Source organism: Poecilia reticulata, linkage group LG7, assembly GCF_000633615.1.
Source record: "Poecilia reticulata strain Guanapo linkage group LG7, Guppy_female_1.0+MT, whole genome shotgun sequence".
Taxonomy (NCBI): Eukaryota; Metazoa; Chordata; class Actinopteri; order Cyprinodontiformes; family Poeciliidae; genus Poecilia; species Poecilia reticulata.
Window position 1 is genome coordinate 6,824,399 of NC_024337.1, and position 19,163 is coordinate 6,843,561.

Genomic DNA, 19,163 nt, shown 5'->3' on the forward strand with positions numbered 1-19,163 from the left:
AGGAATGTCACAGTTAAACACAATGGGGTTATCAGGCAAGACAATGACCCAAAGCACTCTAATAAGTTCCCCGCTAAATGATATAAAAATTTAATTAATGTTTTGGTGTGGCCTAGTCAAAGTCCACACTTGCATAACTCAGATGCTGTGTCATCACCTTAAAATGCTACAAGGTGACTGCATTAACAATATTCTTTGAAGAAGAGTGAGTCAAACCTCCTCCACAGTGATGTAAGAGAATTATTACTAGTAATCATAAACGGTTGATGGAAGTTGTTGCTGCAGTTGTTGTGGAACAACCAGCAGTTAGGGGGCAATTACTTTTTCCACATGTGACCAAGTTGATTTGGATAACTTTCTTTCCTAATGTACTCATCTTTTGAAAAAATATTTTGGGTTTACCGATATAATCTCTGTGGGAGAACTTTTAGGACTTGAAACCTGTCTGTGACATCAAAATGATAATCAGTTGAAGTATGTGGGGAGGAAAATACTTTCCCATCGATTCAAAATTAGTAGGAGTCGGAGCAGAATTAGTGGCAACTGAAGCCATTAATATTTTAAAAAGGTATTGTTGCATAGGTTCAAAAGACCAGAGAAAAATAATTTACAAAGCTCATCTAAAAATTAACATGAGAACAGAGACTGCATTATAAAATATCTTGGAAATGGTCTAATTTTTATTAAAATTTTTGTTGATGAAATGCCAACCAGTTGCTTTATTTTGGGTGTAACCTGCACTATAAATCAAGTTACTAATAACTAAAATTCCTCTGTTTAATGCGCTATAAATGTCTTTATTGTCCACATTTGAGAAAATATGCTCTCTCCAGCCCTGCCTCTCTCTCTCAAGACATAATTAAGGAGATAGGAAACTGAAAATATCTGATAAGCTCCATATCACCTCTGTTAATCAGCCTCAGCTGTTGGCCAAAGGCAAAACTACATTTTAGTCCTCATGTTTCTCTTTTTTCTTGTCTCCACCACTTATGAAGCAAGTAACGGGATCCTTGAAATATAGTATGAAATGTTTTGACATTTTCCTCACTGACAGAGGACAGCATCATGATTGTTTAGGCACATTTCATAAAAATGACAAATACAATGTTGAAAAATAAACTGGTGTCTTAAATTCCTGTCTTGTGTTAATCCAGAACTGATATGTTAATTATATTGAAAATATAAAATTATATATACAGTCAAACCAAATGTTAAGCAAAAAAGGCTTACCCGATTGTCAAAAGAAATTGGACCACAAAGAAGCTACAATCAGCTACGAAGCAGAAGAAATCCAAATCATTCTGACTGCTGTGTTCCTGTAATAAATCTAATGAAATTTTTTCAATGAAATGTGTCATTTGATGAATCAAGTCACTGTATTTGCTGCAATTCCTCGAATCAATCCTCATCATTAAGTCATTCTGTGATCTACACAGAAGAGATAATGGATTTTTCAATTTAGGATTGTTTGTGATGATAAACAAATCCATGTTAAAACACAGATTAGAATAAATGTTATGCTACATTTAAAAAATATTAAAATCATACAAAGTACCCTGTATAAATATAATGCATTTAAGAAATAAACATACTACCATAATATGATATAAAGTTTTCCTTGCCACTTTTTTTACTCAACATCATAAATGCCACCCAAGTCAGACCTTTTCTCTTACAGACGACGTTGTTTTCTTTACAATACTGTAGATTTCTCTGTACAGACGAAAGAAAGAGCCTGCTGCCAGATTCAGTTCTGCCTCTGCATATATCCAGATGAGAACTCAGTAAAGGGCAAAACAGTGAGTTTGTTTAAAGGTCAAGCATTAATGGTTACACTTCCTCAGACGCTCGGTAATCAACTGTGCCACTCACCAGGCTGAGTCGGGGTTAAAGGTCGCACAACATGAAAAAGTGAGGACAGCAACGCTTTCATTAGCCGTTCTGTGCTGGCCCAGTTACACAAGCGGAGAACCTATTTCAGTACATGACGCATATCACAACTGTCAACATCCTTTTTTAGTAATTTAGGTTTGATATCATGTAACAGCTTGGGAGGGTTGCCAATTACTGTTCCAAGAAGGTGACTCACATCTAGCAGTGTCTCTGGGGCAAGAGCAGAAGACACTGGAAGCATGAATCCAACTATCTCCTTTCGATGGAGCCTTAACTTTAATTCTGCTCACCCGTTAAGCCTCTACGTGTCTTTTTTTTTTTTTTTTAAAGACTTCGACCAAAGAACAATCACTCAATCCTCATGTCAGTGTTTTGGATGACTGCTGCTTTCTTCACCCTCATGACAGATTGATTCTTTGGAAAAGGACAAAGTCATGCAGGCCGTCAGCGCCTTCATCCTCAATTTCCCCTGGACCAGCCCACCCATTAGTGATGAGCTAGTGCTTGTCAGCAGAAGACGACAGGCAACAATATGCCCCATCGTGCTGTATTAAATTGTACAGTATGTGACTGCATTGCATGGCTCAGTAGGTGAACAGTGCCAAGCTTACAGAGGCTGAAGAGAGACGGCAAACAGCAAGCAGCAGGGAAGAGTTGCCTGAGATGAAGTTAAGGTGAGGATAAATTGATGCCAACAGGACATAATTAGGAAAGCTGCCATTTCCTAACATCACTTGTCAGTGATCCAAGTCTTCTCACAATTTGTCATACTGTAGAAGGTTCTTACAAAAACTTTTGAGTAAATATCTAAGTGCAAGAGGTGCTAAAAGGTATAATTTTCTTTAACAGCACCCCATGGCTCAATACCTTCAGAACCCCCTTCAGGAAGAACTTTAAGTCATTTTCTGAATGACTAGATTTAGTCTTACATGAAATAGTTTTCTCACGTAACCAAACAGCAAAAACTCATTTCTAGGCTGTATCTAACCCCTGATTATTCACCATGCGAGCTTTCATACTAAAGGTAAGCATCACAGAATCAGGTATCAAGTTAAGTACAACAATGGCAATATACAGTTCTTTGCATAAAATGTGTGGGAACATCTCCCATTGCAAATTTTTGAACAAAACTTCGAAGGCGTTTAGCATCTTCTTGGTTTTATTCTATTCAAGAGCCACTGCTACTGAAGAAAGTAACTGCCTGAAGTCCAGTGATGTGTTCTGTCTCACTGCACTTCAGCGCTACTGCATTTTAACGGCAAGAATAAAATGCGTCATTTGACAGGACGAAGAGTGCAAACCATAAAATCATGAGCAGCGAGAGGTCTGCAACGAAGTACAATAGGACCACTGATGAAAATAAAATAAAAAAGTGAAATACTAAATCACAAAGTAGAGCGACATTGAGAAGGTAAAAGGCAGGAAGTGGACCTAGTGCATTTGACCTCAAGAGAAGCTGATTACTTGAAGTTCATCAGCCCCAGACACGGCTGGACAGCAGCCTATCAGGAATATACCCTCTTAATTTTTTTCTCTCCAGCCTACTTCATTAAAATCGTTATTCTTCATCCCTCTGATTGCTGCAAGGAATGTGAAATAGAAGTATAGCTTAAAGATTTTGAGAGATCAAGGGCGACACTTGGAGACATGACAGAGGGACCGACCAAACAGCAAAGTCTGGTTGTACATTGCTAAGTGGGAAAGAAGAAAAATGACGACACCACAAGAGTTTCTTTCTACATAACCTCAGGCAATGATGGCAATACAATTTTGTATTAAAAAAAAAAAAAAGGAGGCCATCCTTGTGCTTTGCCTTACAGTGAGAGGCTGGCTGGCTTTCAACACAGCACGGACGAAGCATCCAGGCACTCTGAGAGCACAGGGTGATTGCCTCTGTATTGCAGTGGTAATGTTTTGAGAGTGAAAAGGGATTTCAGCAAACTACTTTTCCTCTCTTCGCAGCCACCTTAGCCCCCTCAGAAAACATCAAAAGACATAAGTCTATTTAATCTGAGGAAAGAGCAAAAACAAGGCAGACCGCACCTGTCATGCCACTACAGTTCAACACAAGACGGTTGTCAATGTTGCACCAAACAGCGCCATCTAGTGTGAGACCTAAATAAATATTTTTACGCACACATTTCTATGGTAAAGAACAATTTTTAATTTTTACAGCAGTATTCATGCACAAGGTAATTAAATGTGCTTCACAGAAAAATAGAGGAAGTAAAGAAAAATACATTTTTTAAAAATCAGCCATTACATGAAAAGAAAAAAGAATTCAAATTCGGATTTCAACAAATGAAAAGCAAAAGCAAAATAAAATGAACTGATAGTCTTTGAATCTGAAGCTGTAGTAAATCCAGTGTTTTCACACTTGAGTTAAAGGAACAGCAACAGTTTCTGCATATCTCCAGTTGGTTCCAGAAATCAGCAGCAAAAAAAAATACTGCTCTTTTCTTTTCTTTTTCTTTTAGTTTTTTTTTCCTTGGAACATTGTATGTGCTTCTCCACTACAGTAGCTTAAACCGATTCTGCCCAGCTGGATTCATGCCAATTATACAAAGTTCTGCTTGGTTTTTCTCTGTTTTTCTTACACACTTCAGGGGTAGAACAAGCCACGTATTGAGCACAGGTATTGATCGACAGCAGACTGCATTTGTTGGCCCATGATTTATGTCACTACAAACTCCAAAAAACATCTCAACTACCGCTGTGGACCGGCAGACACGAGTCTGCTATAAGAGACCTGTACGGTGTGGAGGAGGGTAATCATGAGTTTAATCTTGAGCAGCACAGGAGCACATCTCTCAACTTTTAGAGTGGGATGACCGTGATTTAGAAGCCCTGCAAGCAGCACATCTCTTTGAAGAACAGGCACGCAATGAAGAAGGGAGAAACTTTGTAGCTGTGGCAAAAATTCTGTCGCAGTTATAGTTTTGTCCCAGAAAAAAAATGGGACTACATAATATGAGTTTTACATGATCCAAATTTTATTCTTTGTTTGGAATTTTCATTCAAGTAGTGTTCATTAATGGATGTTGTTTACATCTTTTGATTGCATAATCGATATCCAAACAGTTGCACATGTTTAAAAGCTAATCTGAATTGTTTTCGTTATACTATTTGGGCCAATAGTTTCCAGAGTTCGGCATGATACTAGCCCACGCAAGAACTACCATTTTTTAGAACAAGTGATACAACTTATATTTATTTTGACTTTGAGTCCAGGTCAACTCACAGAAGGAATTAAAATAAAAGCAAGTTTTAAGACATTTTCCATCATTTGTATTTTAAGGAAAAAAGTGAGGCAAATAAAAAATAAATTGATTAAAATCAGAAATCAAATTTGGTCTAAAAAGAAAATCTGAGATTTTATCTTCCGGCCATATCGCCCAGCTTTTAGCTTCACCGAGTCTATTGGAGTGCTGATCTCTAATCTTGGTCTTTGGGATCAAAAAAACAATAGGCTCTTTTGTAAAAGATTTTCATCAAATAATTACAAACGACAAGCCATTTCTGAGCTCCCATCGGCCTTACACAAAGCCGTGTGTTATTCCACACAGCCGAGGAAAAAAAAAACATTTATATGCTGCTTCATTTCCAACTGAGAGAACAACCCCAAGTCTTGGAAATGTTCAAAAAGTCTTAGTCAAGTTTGTGACAACTATCCAGCATGATCATCCATATTTGCTGTCATCAAATGGTCTGAAATCTAGTTGGCAGAGCTCAGCTGACATCCCTGAAGGCACACCTTAACTCAGTACCATTTCAACACTTTTGAAGTGTCGCATCTCTGACAGCTGAGACAGTGCATGCACAAGTACTCTGCCTCATCATGCTGTTCTTGGCTGCCAGAGTCACAGAGCATAAAGCTGTAGCCATCAGCTGATATTATCATATTGGGAGTCTTACTGCAAGATGAAGTTCGGCAGCTGCGTTTCTGTCTTTTAGGAGGAAGCACGAGAGAAATCCTTATCAGTTAACAACTGAAGTCTGGAGAAACACGCGACAACTTGCATGCAGATGTATCAACATGCGCTAAAAACACCCACACAACATCGCCGCAAACAGAGTATTCTGCACTTTTAAAAAAATATATCTTTCACTTCATCAAACATTCAGGATTTAATGGCATAGAAGGTGAATGTGGTGGAGTAGAGAGTGGGTGAGGATCTGTTGCTATTCTGAGATGATCTAGATGGCAAGTGGACTGTTCCAACAGGTTTATTAGAATTTCTGAACTTAGGTAAACATTTTTTAAAAATGGTGGAAAAAAAGCTTCTGCAAAAGCATAAATATATTTTATATTATGTAAAAAAAAAAAAATGAAACGCTAGATGCAACGGAAGTGTCAGTGTAAAAACCTAAAATGTTAGTTTGTGCTTGTTATACTATGGGGATCATGAACACCCACAGTAAAGCTAATGAGCATCATAAAAGCCACTGCTGGCAACAGAAGAGGATATTTCAAAACCAGCGGTGCAGTCACAGGTTTTGGACCCTGTGGCAGCATAACTCGAGTTGGTCATTTTCTCATTTTGGATTTATATCCAGCGGCAACATTTTTTGAATGAAATCTCTCAACATAGATTGACGGACTGATGTAAGTTTTAGAGCTGACATCTACGTCCTTCTCTACTTTAACCAACGGTAGTCACCGAGCCTCAAACCCAGAATTATCTCCTTAGCCAACTTAGAATCAATGTTTAATTCTGACTTGATCATTATTCCTAATGATCTTCTTAGGAACAGACTCGATATTCACAGAACCTAGCAATGTCATTACCCCTTACTTAAACTGCATTATGTTTCTCAGACTAGAATAAGCTAGACGGTATAACTATGTCACTTTGTCTAATTATTATCCATTATGAGTCAAAAGGCTCACAGAATATTTTAAACTTTATTAAACAAAACAACCATATACATACCTACACAGAAAACTGCCTGTCAACACGTTGCCATGGTAAGAAAAGACATTAGTTATTATATTAATACTGATGTACCCTGTCATCCACGTGACATTGTGACTGCTTGTTTTTCTGCTGCTGTTAATTGCTGTCCTATTGACCCTTCATTGCATACGGGGCTGTACTCAGTAACATAGTCGGAGCTTAGCCTCAGAATGTGCAAAGTGCTGAGGGCTCACCCACACACATAATTACTGCAGTCTTTTTGTGCATTTTGTAATGCTGGGAGCAACTGTTTAGTATCAACTTATTTTACCAGGACGTGTTGCCAGCGTGGATCTCTCCATCACTGGGTTGTTCGACCAAAAAACCTAAACATGAGCAAACTCCAGCATAATTTAATACTGCAGAAAAAGTGAGTATCCATAAAATATCTGCTTCTAACTTAATATAGTCAACAGTTATACAGTAAAAATTAAATACAGGGAAGAATTGGGATAATTTGGTTATAAATTGGACTAAGAATTTACTGTCACAGTACATATGTACAATAAGGGATTTTTTGTGTTGCGTTTTTTTCTGCAATGTCTAATATTGTTTTTATTGTAATGTTTTCATTATGAACCACAGGAAGAAAACTCTACTACAGTAAGGACTAATGGAAATCCTTAAAAAAACTAAACTGTAATCTGTATGACCACCTTGGTTAGTCAAAAGAAATCAAGAAAAGGAGCCACTGCTCTCACTTTTCTCCCTCTTCCTCTCTTGTCAAGTTAGTCTATTTGACAGTGTAAAAGTTTTGGTTTCTCATGCACAACATGGAGGTGTGCGTCTGTCTGCCCTAGCTGGAGGCCTTTTTAAAGTGGAGCACTATGCATACTAATCACTATGTGCAAGCAACCTGATCTTAGAGCAGTTCTTGTTTATCACTCTCTTTTCTACATTTTCAATAGCACGACTGTTTGTTTCACTTGCTTGTTGAGATATTTTTGGTTTTAGCCAGACAGGATCTCCTGGCACAGCAGCTGCAGTGCAAAAAGATATAATAAATATAACAGGTTAATTGGATTGCTCTGGCTTAATGTGGATGTGACTGGGATGTAGTCCTTGCAGAAAGCCCGGAGGGTCACTCACTGCTTCCAGCAGACTGCTCTTAGCAGAAGAAAGTCTCTTACCTAGATGATCTAAAAATAATGATCCCCCCCTCCCAAGAGTTGTATCTGAAATTATGCTAACTGCATCTCTAAATATTGTAATCTGGTTTATAACTCAGAAATCTAAACTTGGACTTTAAAAGTAATAAATGATTGATAATAGAACACCAGCACGTCATCTACTCTTCCAATCATAGCAGCTCGGAGGTAAATGGTGCCTTGGGGGCCATCGCTGAAACCACACACTGAAAATGTTTGGATTCAAACTCATTAAAACTTATCTGCACGAACAGGAAGCTCAAACAGCAAGACGAGAAGAAGGGATAATTCAACTCCGAGCAGATCTTTTTGCACATGTTACTGTGGAAAATATACTTGAGTGTTTGACAGCTTTTTTTCCCTCTCATTTTTATTCATGTAAAGTTGTTTTCTATAAAGATAACTTCCTGGCTGGGGCCCATTTCAAGAAGAGGTTGATGCCAAGCCAGGATCTGGATTTAGGATTAACTCACTCCATAATACATGTGTGTCTCTCTTACCATAGTCTCTCGGCCTATGGGAGCGGAGAAGACGTACTCTAGCTGAAAGACGATTGCCAAAGCCTGATTATTGGCCATTTTGATCTCCAAGCTGCTGCGAAGGCCCAGCATCTGAGGACGTGACGATGTTGCTGAGCTAAAGAGAAAGCAAAGAGATATCGATGTGTAACGTAGGCGTGAAAAATGTGAAGGCAGTAATGAAGAAATTACAATGCTTTTCCAAAATGTGAAAGGTTTTAATATTTCTCCTCCTACAGCTATATTTTCCCTTAAACGTGAAGCAAAATCAATGTGCTGTAAGATTTACAATCCCTTGCTAAATATTTCCTGGCAAGCACTTGCCTCCTGTGTGAGAAATGAAACAGCTTTCTATGTATTCGTCATTCACAGTTTGCATACACCAGAGGCGGGAGCATACTGTGCAGTGCTCGCGTGTCATGAGGTGGGGCCGAGTGCCTTTTCTTCCTCTCGCTTCACAGATTCTCTGGAGTCAGTTTTCCCCCTCTTTTTCTCCAGTTTCTAAAACCATCCAGCATAACACAAGCTAGACAGACTGTCAGCTATCACTGACAACACCAGTGAGAGTCAAACGCCATAATTACTGCCTACACTATACGGGTATATCAAACCAGATTTACAACAGACATTCCCCTCTTCAAAAAAAAAAAAAGAAAGAAGTGCAAAACATTTTTTTATTATGGAGAAGATGATTATTGTGGTCATAAAGCACGAGTCGCCAGGCACAGATTGTGGGTAAGCATCTTGATGAGTTTGTTTTATAGTTAAATGTTTGTACATACATTTTTGTTATGGTAAGAGGCCCGTGTCATCACTCATAATTATAGTTTCTCCAAGGGTCTGGTATGCAGCAGAGAAAAAATACATTTTGATGTGGATACCCGCTTTCAAGAATTTGTGTGTCATGTTTTGAGTTCCCTAGCCTATTTTGCCATTCCAGTTTTCTCACCTTTTAAATGGAATTACTTCATCCTTCACGCTACTGTTTTGTGCATTACTATTTTATAAAACTGCATAAAATATCCCAGCCAATTACCCTGACAGGCAGAGCTTAAATAAGAGCGCTCACACTGACAAGAATGTGTGGAAAAATGTCAGAACACACATTCGGCGCATGCAGTGGTTTCTAGTAAGGTTGTCCAGTGACAGCATGTGGGCGAACAGTGTTATGTTTTCAACCAATTAGGTATTTTGGAGACAGTGCTGTCAGCACAACCACATTTCCTAACGCCATTCACAGTAGGTATAATTAAGAATGGACAAACTTCGAGCAATGAAAGATAGCAGAGTTCGGGCATCATATAGAAACCGGAAAGGAACAACTTGACCTTCAGCCGTGAACTTTATGTTCGCAACCGAAGCCAGAACCTCCACGTTATCAAATCTGCTTCAAAACAGAATACTTATCAGAAATATTCTCATTTGTGTTATTTTGTAAAGAAGCAGTGCAGAAACGTAATAAAAAAAATTTATATTTGTGGGTAGGAAAATGTGTAAGACTTACCCACAGAATAAAAATATTTAAGAGACTGTCATGACAGATATTCCCAATACTTCTGAAAGAAAAAAATAAAAACATTTCAGACCCGCTCCTTAAAGGCTCGCTGATGCACACACACACACACACACACAACTTATTAATTGGAGCTTCTATTTGTGTGAGCCAAGAGGTTTGTGCCGTCACCAGTGCAGCGACTGTGGGTTTCTGGGGACAGCTCGTGTATTTTGAACAAAGTGAGCTGCAATGCAAAACGTAACAGAGTAAATGTGCCGTTTCTGGACAGCTGGTAGAAATTCAGCCACAAACTAAAGAAACCTTCAGGAAAAATGTATAAAATTCACACGTGCAAAACCTGTGTCAACAGGTCATTACACATGAATGTAATTCTGCACATGTGCAAAATCATGGGAAATTGAAATGAGAAAATGTGATAAAGCTCATGAAAATGTTAATGTCTTAATAGATCGAGATATATGATACATGATTATACTTACTTTGCATAAATTAAACACGAGATTTTTGACAAGGTGGAAGGTTTAATGTGTGAAGAACATATAAAATTGCCTGTGAAATCCATTAGATCACAAGTGATCTCCATGTGAAAAATGAAATACAGTAAAACAGGCATTTTATATACAAGATCTATTTTGTGTACTAACATGTAAAACCTCTGTAGGTAAACATTTACCCATGTTTTAACATTTCTTAACATATAAAACATTTTCTACACTTTGGTGTACCTGTTTTCAAAAGAGTTTTCAGTAACCTCATCTGGAACATGCAATCACATTTCCACGTTGAAAAAAAAACCCAAAATAGAAACACAATGAATTAAGAAAAACAGTTACTTCTAAAATATTTATGAGATTTCAGAATGTATTGTGCTGAGTGTCAGAAATGAGATTTCCTTTCACTGAGTGGATTGATAACCTTACATCACAACACCCGCTTTGGAAAGGTTGACATCAACTTTTTCGCGGTCTCAATAAGGCTCAAAGGCCAAAGCATCTCTTCTGAACCGTTACGTAATTATCAGGAAACATTGGTGTGAAAAATAAAGTTGTTTCATGTAGGTCAAATATGATATAGTATATATATTAAAAAAAATATATATATATAAAGCTGTTACATTCACACACTGAAGACTTTCTGAAACATGAGAATTATTTTAAATTCAATGCTGAGTTTACTAAATCTTACAGGATTCATGAGCTCAGGCTCTGATGTACTATTGCCTTGTGCAAATTCTGTTGTGGCATTAAAAATTTATTTAGTATTTAATAATGAATTAAAATGCAAAGTAAGTAGCTAAAGTGTGGGGACACTGAATTCTTGCACCTGCTTCTGCAGCATAAGAATTTTCCTGTTTCCTTATCAAATGGCCAGTTTGGTCAGGGGATTACCTGAATAAATCCAACAAACAAATATCAACTAACTTTGCTTAGGAGTTAACTGCTAATTGCAGCATTACTGCTAATTGCAGCATTATTCACCAGAGACAAAAAAAAAAAGCATATCTTAAATTACGCCCTTGACACAGATGATATAGCTGTTGTGTGGAGGAGGTGCAGGTAATGAGCAATACAGGCAGGAAGAGGAAGTGCATAAACAGAAGGATTCTTCATTTATGCAAATTTATTTGGAATGCCAGAAGAAGACATTAGAAGAATTTGCCAAACCTTTTATCTGAGCTGGGGAACGCAATCTGTTTGCATACTTCTCACTATTTTATTTTACATTTTGTTCTTAGTTTGGTTTCAATGGATGTACCAAAACTCTACTGACTGGATTTCATCATTAATTTCTTTTTTTTTTTAGCCATTGTTGCCTCTGGATGCAGCAAAGAATAGCATTACGGAGTGGAGGACTGCAATGATGCAACAGCAGGCTTTTATTGGCCATCAAACTCTGCAACAAAAGCCATTTAGGACTTTTGTTGCAGAGTAGGCAGCAGTAAAAACTGCTATTTGAGCAAGACTTTACAGTTTTCACCATGACAATAATACACTTCAATTTGTGACCATTAAAAACTGTCCAAGTCTGGTTAAAACAGACAAGCATTAAAATAATGTGACATATGAGCAGGTCTGTATTAATGTGATCAGTTATGATACGATGATAGCGCCTTTGCTTTGTAAAAGTATTCAGACATCTTCCACAATTTGTCATAATCAGAAACTTCATTGTGTTTTATTGGGATTTTACGTGATTGAGCAACATAAAGCTGAATCTTATTATGAAGGGGAAGAAAACTATTCATGGTTCTCAAAATGGTTTAAAAAAATTTTTATGTGGCATGCTTTTTTCCTCCTTTACCATAATAACCCTAAAAATGAAATCCAGTGCAACCAGCTGCCCTCAGATGTCACCTATCTACTAAATACAATCCAAATGTTTGATTTATTCTCTGTATAAATCCAGACATTTTGTGAAGGTCTAAGGGTTTGTTTGTTGTTTTTTTTTTTTAAACTTTAAAGAACAGCATTATGAAGACCTAGGTACAATGCAGGCAAGTTTAGGGAAAGATTAGTGGAGAAGTTTCAAGCAATACTAGATCCCATGCTTTGAGCATCTCACTGAACTTCACTGTTTATTCCGTCAACAAATCTGGCAAGAGTGGCAAGAAATTGTTTTCAAAAGTCATAAGAAGTTACAAAGTATTAATTTAGCTGAATTCAAGACAAATGCATGACACCCTTTCCATAGTTTTTGGCAAAAATCATGCATAGTTTTCCTTCAATTTCTAATTATCGACAACTTTTTGTGTGTCTACCACATATAATTTTGCACAAGTTTTTTGACTATTTCATTTAGATGTAGAACATTTCTACATAACCCCTGCTATCAATCCAACCGCAGAAAAAAATTTAAATTCAAAAAAGAAATAAATTGTCCCAGCCATCTAGACATACAAAGGACAGCATGTAAAGCAAAAATACAGTGTGCGCTGCAGTTCCAGAAAAGAGAGAGCAGAAACGGACACCAAGAATAGCACTTTGCCCTGATATCTGCCAATATCATACTCAAATGACATTAATGCCTAGCAAGCTTTCTTCAAGTATACATTTTTTTGCTGACTTTATTAGATAAACTTTCAATCATTTCTCGATCAGCAGAAAGAACGGTGCTTGGAGAAGCTGATGAAATACCATAAAAATAAGCACGCCAAAAACTATTTTTGCACATCTGCAGATCTTGTCTGACATCAGAGTTCTGCTTCACCGTCCTCTGCAGCCTACAGCTACAGCTCCACTATACACGTGTAACTCCTGCTCACCTGTCCTTGACCAGCATGCTCTTCTTAGAGGTGCTGTCTGTTCGTCCTCTGACTCCTGACGCAACGGGCTCCAGGACCACCACTTGAGGCTTATCAAGGAAACACCAGCCATTGTGTACTCCGACGTGAAGCCTCCGTTCTTGAATGACAACCGTTTGTTGTGCATCCTCAGGTTCAGGTTGTTTCTAAGAAACAGAGAAGATCACATTGGGGTTATCACACACACAAAGCTAAAGCAGTTTGCATGAACAGTGCTTGTGGATGAATCTTTTGATTTCAACAAGATTACTGTCTAGTATTCAATGTCATGCTCATTGTGAGGGATTTACCCCCTCCCTAACAGGTGCTGTTTTTTGTGTACTTTATGTATTCTAATTTATTTGGGTAAATGTATTGTTTGGGCAAGTAACTTGATTTATTTACTTGTTTTAATCATCTTCTCATCAGAACAGAAACAAAACTGAAGTTATTATCTTTGGACCTAAAGAGGAGCAAACCAGAATCAATGCACAGCTTCAGTTATTACAACTGAAAACCAGCGATCAGGCCCGAAACCTGGGAGTAGTGATGGACTCTGACCTGAACCTTCAGAGCCACATTAAGACAGTCACAAAGTCGGCCTTCTATCACCTGAAGAACATCTCCAGGATTAGAGGACTTATGTCTCAGCAAGATCTAGAGAAACTCATCCATGCGTTTATCTTTAGCTGCATTGATTACTGCAACAGCGTCTTCACCGGTCTGACTAACAAATGAATCAAACAGCTGCAGCTGATCCAGAATGCTGTTGCTCGTGTTCTGACTAAAACCAGGAAGATAGAGCACATAACACCAGTTTTAAAGTCCCTRCACTGGCTCCCTGTAGCTCAAAGAATAGACTTGAAAATACTGTTGTTAGTTTATAAATCACTGAACGGTTTAGCACCACAATACATTAAAGATCTGTTATTGCTGTACCAACCGTCTAGATCCCTCAGATCTTCTGGTTCTGGTCTGCTCTGCATCCCCAGAACCAGAACCAAACGAGGAGAAGCAGCATTCAGTTTCTATGCACCACAGATTTGGAACAAACTTCCAGAAAACTGTAAAACAGCTGAAACACTGGGTGCCTTTAAATCTCAAATTAAAACCCACCTGTTTAAAGTTGCTTATGGCTAAATTGCGGGTTTTAATGTCTTAGGTTTGAGAATCCTTGTATGATGTCGCTCTGCTAAAACTCAGTGGTTTGAGAATCCTTGTATGATGTCGCTCTGCTAAAACTCAGTGGTTTGAGAATCCTTGTATGATGTCGCTCTGCTAAAACTCTGTTCGAGGAGACCACATAAGGGCAAGTCCTCACATGGATCGATGTTTTTAATGTTTTTAATGTTTTTAATGTTTTTATCTTTACTTTTAATAATGTTTTTATCTTTTTTAATCTTTTTCTAAATCTCTCTCATTCTCTGTTTTTATTTATTTTTTTATTATGTAAAGCACTTTGAAATGCCTTGCTGCTGAAATGTGCTATACAAATAAAATTTGATTGATTGATTGATTTGAGGTCACCTGGTCATGCGTTGCCATGGAAATGCACCCATGAGCAGTGCTGACAAGGACCTGGTGTTTCCAATCAGCCTCATTGGTAAAATCCATATTCTGAGAGGGAGGAGAGATGCATTTTTATTTTGATTGGATGCAGATTGTTTTTGTTTCTAGTTTTGTTTGAGTTAATTGTAACTGTGTAGAATTTTTTTAGGAATATAGTTTAGTACAAATGTTCTTTCTTTCTTTCTTTCTGGAAATGTGAATGTCTCCACCCCTCTAATTAGTCCTGGTGGGAGCCAATCCCTTAAAAGCCAAGTGGTTCAGATGAAAAAGAGATTCTCCCTCTTCTTGTTTTGACTGACATATGCTGTAAACTCAACTGAAGATAAAAGAAAAAATATTGATAAGCTCTAAAACTGCTGGGTCCAGTCTGGTTTCTTTTTGATCGCAAAGTAACACTCAAAGAAAATTGAGTCTCTGATGGAGATTTGATCTTAAACCCAACTAAGATTTAAAGGGGGGATGATAAGTATTTTCCAGGTACAGAGTGCCATTTCAGAGCACCATTAAATAACTATGTTAACTTCAGTTGTTATAAAAATGCTGCATATATCAATCATAACATAAAAGAAATGTAATTTTCCAATATGATGCCTTGAAATTGACATATCTCTTTAAGAAGCTCATACTCTTTCCGACACACCACATTCAACACGTCATCACAACAATGTTCCTCCGTTACGTAATTTACAACTGTTCTTAGAAGCATTGGACTGAGAAGTAGTTTGTATGATAAGCTCTGTAGAGGAGCAGTTCAACCAGGTGTTTGCTCGCCGCTAGTCTAGAGGAGCTGACGGAGCGAGGATTGGGGGAGACTGCAGCTCTAGGGTAATAGGCAGCGTTAAGTGAGAGTAAGTAATCAGGCACCACAGAGGACCGCCAGAGGAGATTCATGGATTCCTGAAAGGATACAAGCAATATCAGGTGTGTTTGTGATGAGGAGATATCATCATAACATCAGATAAACCTCAAAAAGCCTGCTTTAATATCCCTTTAAAAAACACATCAAGCCAACTATGCCTCTTGTCACAGATTTTGAGGCAACGGAGAAATTTCTCCATCTTGCTTTCTAGAAAATACTGTAAAGGAGAAGAGACAGAAGCAGCAGCTTGCAATTTTAGCCTTTATTTTGGAAAAAAAGCCAATTAAATTGCTAGTATTAAATATATATCATTAATCCCTTCTTTTGTAATATCAGATTCACTGGTACATTCAAACAAAAAGGCTTTTTAAAAATATGGATCTGATGGTGTGAGTAAAGCAAAAAAAAAAAAAAAAAAAGAGTTGAACTCTTATTTTTTATGAAGGCAATACCGAAAGAAAACTAGAAACTCCACGTCCAATCATGTCCTCATGCTACTGTCAGCTTATTATGTTTTCTTCCCCTGCAGACTGGCAGTTAAGGGGTCTTGTACAACTTTTGAACTCCATGAGCCGCAATTATGGAGGAGCGAGCAATTTTTAAGTAAAGACTTTCTGTGGACAAGAAAATTTGTTTGCTGAAATGTTGAATTAGTTGGTAATAGCAGTGGTTTGCCAAGAGATAAAGTAAAAATTCTGACAAAGATGCAAAGGTCTATCAAGAATGTTTACTAAAATGTATTAAGGCTCAGGACCGCGCTATGAATGCTTAAATTTTGATATTTGTTTATTGAGACCGAGAATGCTATTACATATTAAATGATTTTAAATAGTTTACATTTAGAAAACCTGCACAGCATGTTCAAGAGGAAAATGAGAGATCATAGAAGCAATAATGTATAGAAGCTTAACCCACTAGCTTAGCCATAAATATTATTGTCTTCATGCCTTGTTGGACCAAAGCCGCAAATCATGGTGAAGTACATGGACATATTTTTCAATAGGTTTGCATTTAAATGTCCCTTTGACAGATATTATGTCACATGTTAATTTCCAAGGAACTGAATAATTCAATTTCATTAGTTGTTGGTCAAAATCATTTAAATTACCAAAGATAAATGTAAAACTTTATCACTACATAATGAACTCAAATAATGTGTTGTACTTTCAGAGCTGAATTACTAAAATAAATTAGCCTTTCAATGATATATATATTTTATAAATTCACCTGTGCAGACAGCCTTCAAGCTGGGAAAATTGACAGCTATTCTCTAACTGCTGCTGAAGGCCTAGTTAAACATCCATTGATGCATTTTCCTTGCATTGAAGCGTTCAGCTGATCACTGAAGCGTACAGAACACATGTAAATCACAATCTGATTCTGAGAAGGCCTGTGTATCAAGTAATTGTAGAGAGGGACTACACACTTGCTGCTATTTGTTAAGTGAGTGACAGTTGTCCACTGACTGACTGCAAACTGTCTAACCCTGAAATGCAAAGACACCATATGCTCGCCTCTCGTTCCCACTCCTTCCTATTTGTTTCATTTCAGTGTTCTTCTCCCTATAATGTCTCCTACTCCCACTCACCTTTTCTCTTTCCTCTCTCTTTCCATTGTCATTCTCGCTCTCGGTCCCCCTAGCAGCTTAAAACCTTCTCCATATCCACCCACACCTTCTCAATCAAATTAGCATATCAATTCAGACGGGGGTTTTCTTTTAAAGCAGCAACAGCAGGAGCAGCAGCCTAGCTTGCCTGGATACCAAACAGCCCACATGCCCACATAACTACTTACTGTTCCTCTCAGGTTACATCTATGCAACGTTTGACTTTATCCTCATCTCATCCTTTTTACAACCTACCCACAGTTTGAATTTTTCATTTCTTCTAAAGCCAAGCTGCACAAAAGCTCGACAACTTATGACATTTTCTGTTTGGTTATGGGAGATTAAGGTTCTTGTCAAATCCTAGCCTTTTTATCCTGTTTGAAAAAAATCCCAAAAAAAACTAACAAAAAAACCAACCCAATTGTTAACCACAAATGTGAGATTTTCTTTCAATAAATGATTTTTTTGGTTACATATATATATATATTCAAAACTATCAACTGTCTTGCCTTTATTATGTGTTTGAGGTATTCTGTGCAACTATGCTTGATAAGTACTGCAATATGTTTTTCATCAATTTAACAGCATTTCTGATGCATTTTGAATCATGCTGGCTGTAATTTGACTCTAGGGCAGGTTATATAACCATTTTAGTTTGCTCACACAAGCTGATGCCTTAATCGCAGAGTTACAAGAACAAATGAGGATGCATCAGAAACTGCAGGTGGTATCGTTACATTATAGTTACCTAAAACAAGTAAATATTGCGTACAAAGTCTACATAAACATAATCATGATTTCTCTGCAAACCGATTTACATATTCACATCATCGCTTTGAATAACTAAAATCTCTACAGGTGTGTGTGCGCGTGTGTGTATAGAATTGGATTTTAGTCTACTGTAGTAGAGATTTTAACCTCAAGCAGTAAAAGCTTTTTTTTCCTTTTGTCCAATGCTTAGTGAAACAATTTGAGCTGATTTTAATCAGCATTTTACTTAATCTATCAGTCTGCCATTGTGGTTATACTTGAACACATAAAAAGTACTGCAACAATAATTACCATTACATTTATGACCAGTCAGGCCTACTTGAAAAATGAAACTAGAATGTGCCTATAGGATCTGTAAACTAAAAACTGACATTTAATTACTATCAAACATTATTATATATATTTTTTTAAATGTGGTGAGTTTAATTGTCTAATCTAATTTATTACCATTTATTTTAAAGATATTGGTACAATCAGGAAGGTCAATAGCAGACATTTTCCATATAAAGCACATTTTCTTTGCATGCCTGTTATCTCAGACTTAAATTGCTCATATGGCTCTGAAGTGCTTCTGCTCTAATGCAGATGCATAAATGTGTTGATAAAAGCAATAATGCAACAGTTTTCATACAGACATCTGTTTGTTTGTTTTCATTCATGTTCAAAGACTTAATTGTGCAGGTTGAAATTTCAGCAACGCAACTAACTTGACTGCTCAATACTGCTGTTTTGCTGAATCCAGGATAATTCAAAGCATACACACATATATATATATCCATCCATCCATTTTCCTGCACACTTGTCCCTCAGTGGGGTCGGGGGGGTTGCTGGTGCCCAGCTCCGGCTGGTGTTCCGGGGGTGTTCCTAGGGGCAATTTGGAAATGCCAATTAACCTGACAGTCATGTTTTTGGACTGTGGGAGGAAACCCATGCATGCACAGGGAGAACATGCAAACTCCATGCAGAGGGACCGGGGCCGGGAATCGAACCCACAACCTTCTTGCTGCAAGGCTACAGCTCTACCAACTGCGCCACTGTGCAGCCC

At 37.6% G+C, this 19,163-nt stretch overlaps 1 protein-coding gene across 6 annotated transcripts in view; it reads right to left on the reverse strand.

Annotated features, from left to right (window-relative positions):
- Positions 1 to 19,163, reverse strand: part of nphp4 (nephronophthisis 4) — a 178,852-nt gene that overhangs the window by 110,165 nt on the left and 49,524 nt on the right. For all 6 annotated transcript variants that reach the window (XM_017305947.1, XM_008413093.2, XM_008413092.2 and 3 more), the window contains 2 exons: positions 13,296 to 13,480; positions 8,500 to 8,635 (listed from right to left, as the gene is read on the reverse strand). In XM_017305947.1, coding sequence (XP_017161436.1) covers positions 8,500 to 8,635; positions 13,296 to 13,480 — 321 coding nt within the window. The remainder of the gene's footprint in view (positions 1 to 8,499; positions 8,636 to 13,295; positions 13,481 to 19,163) is intronic.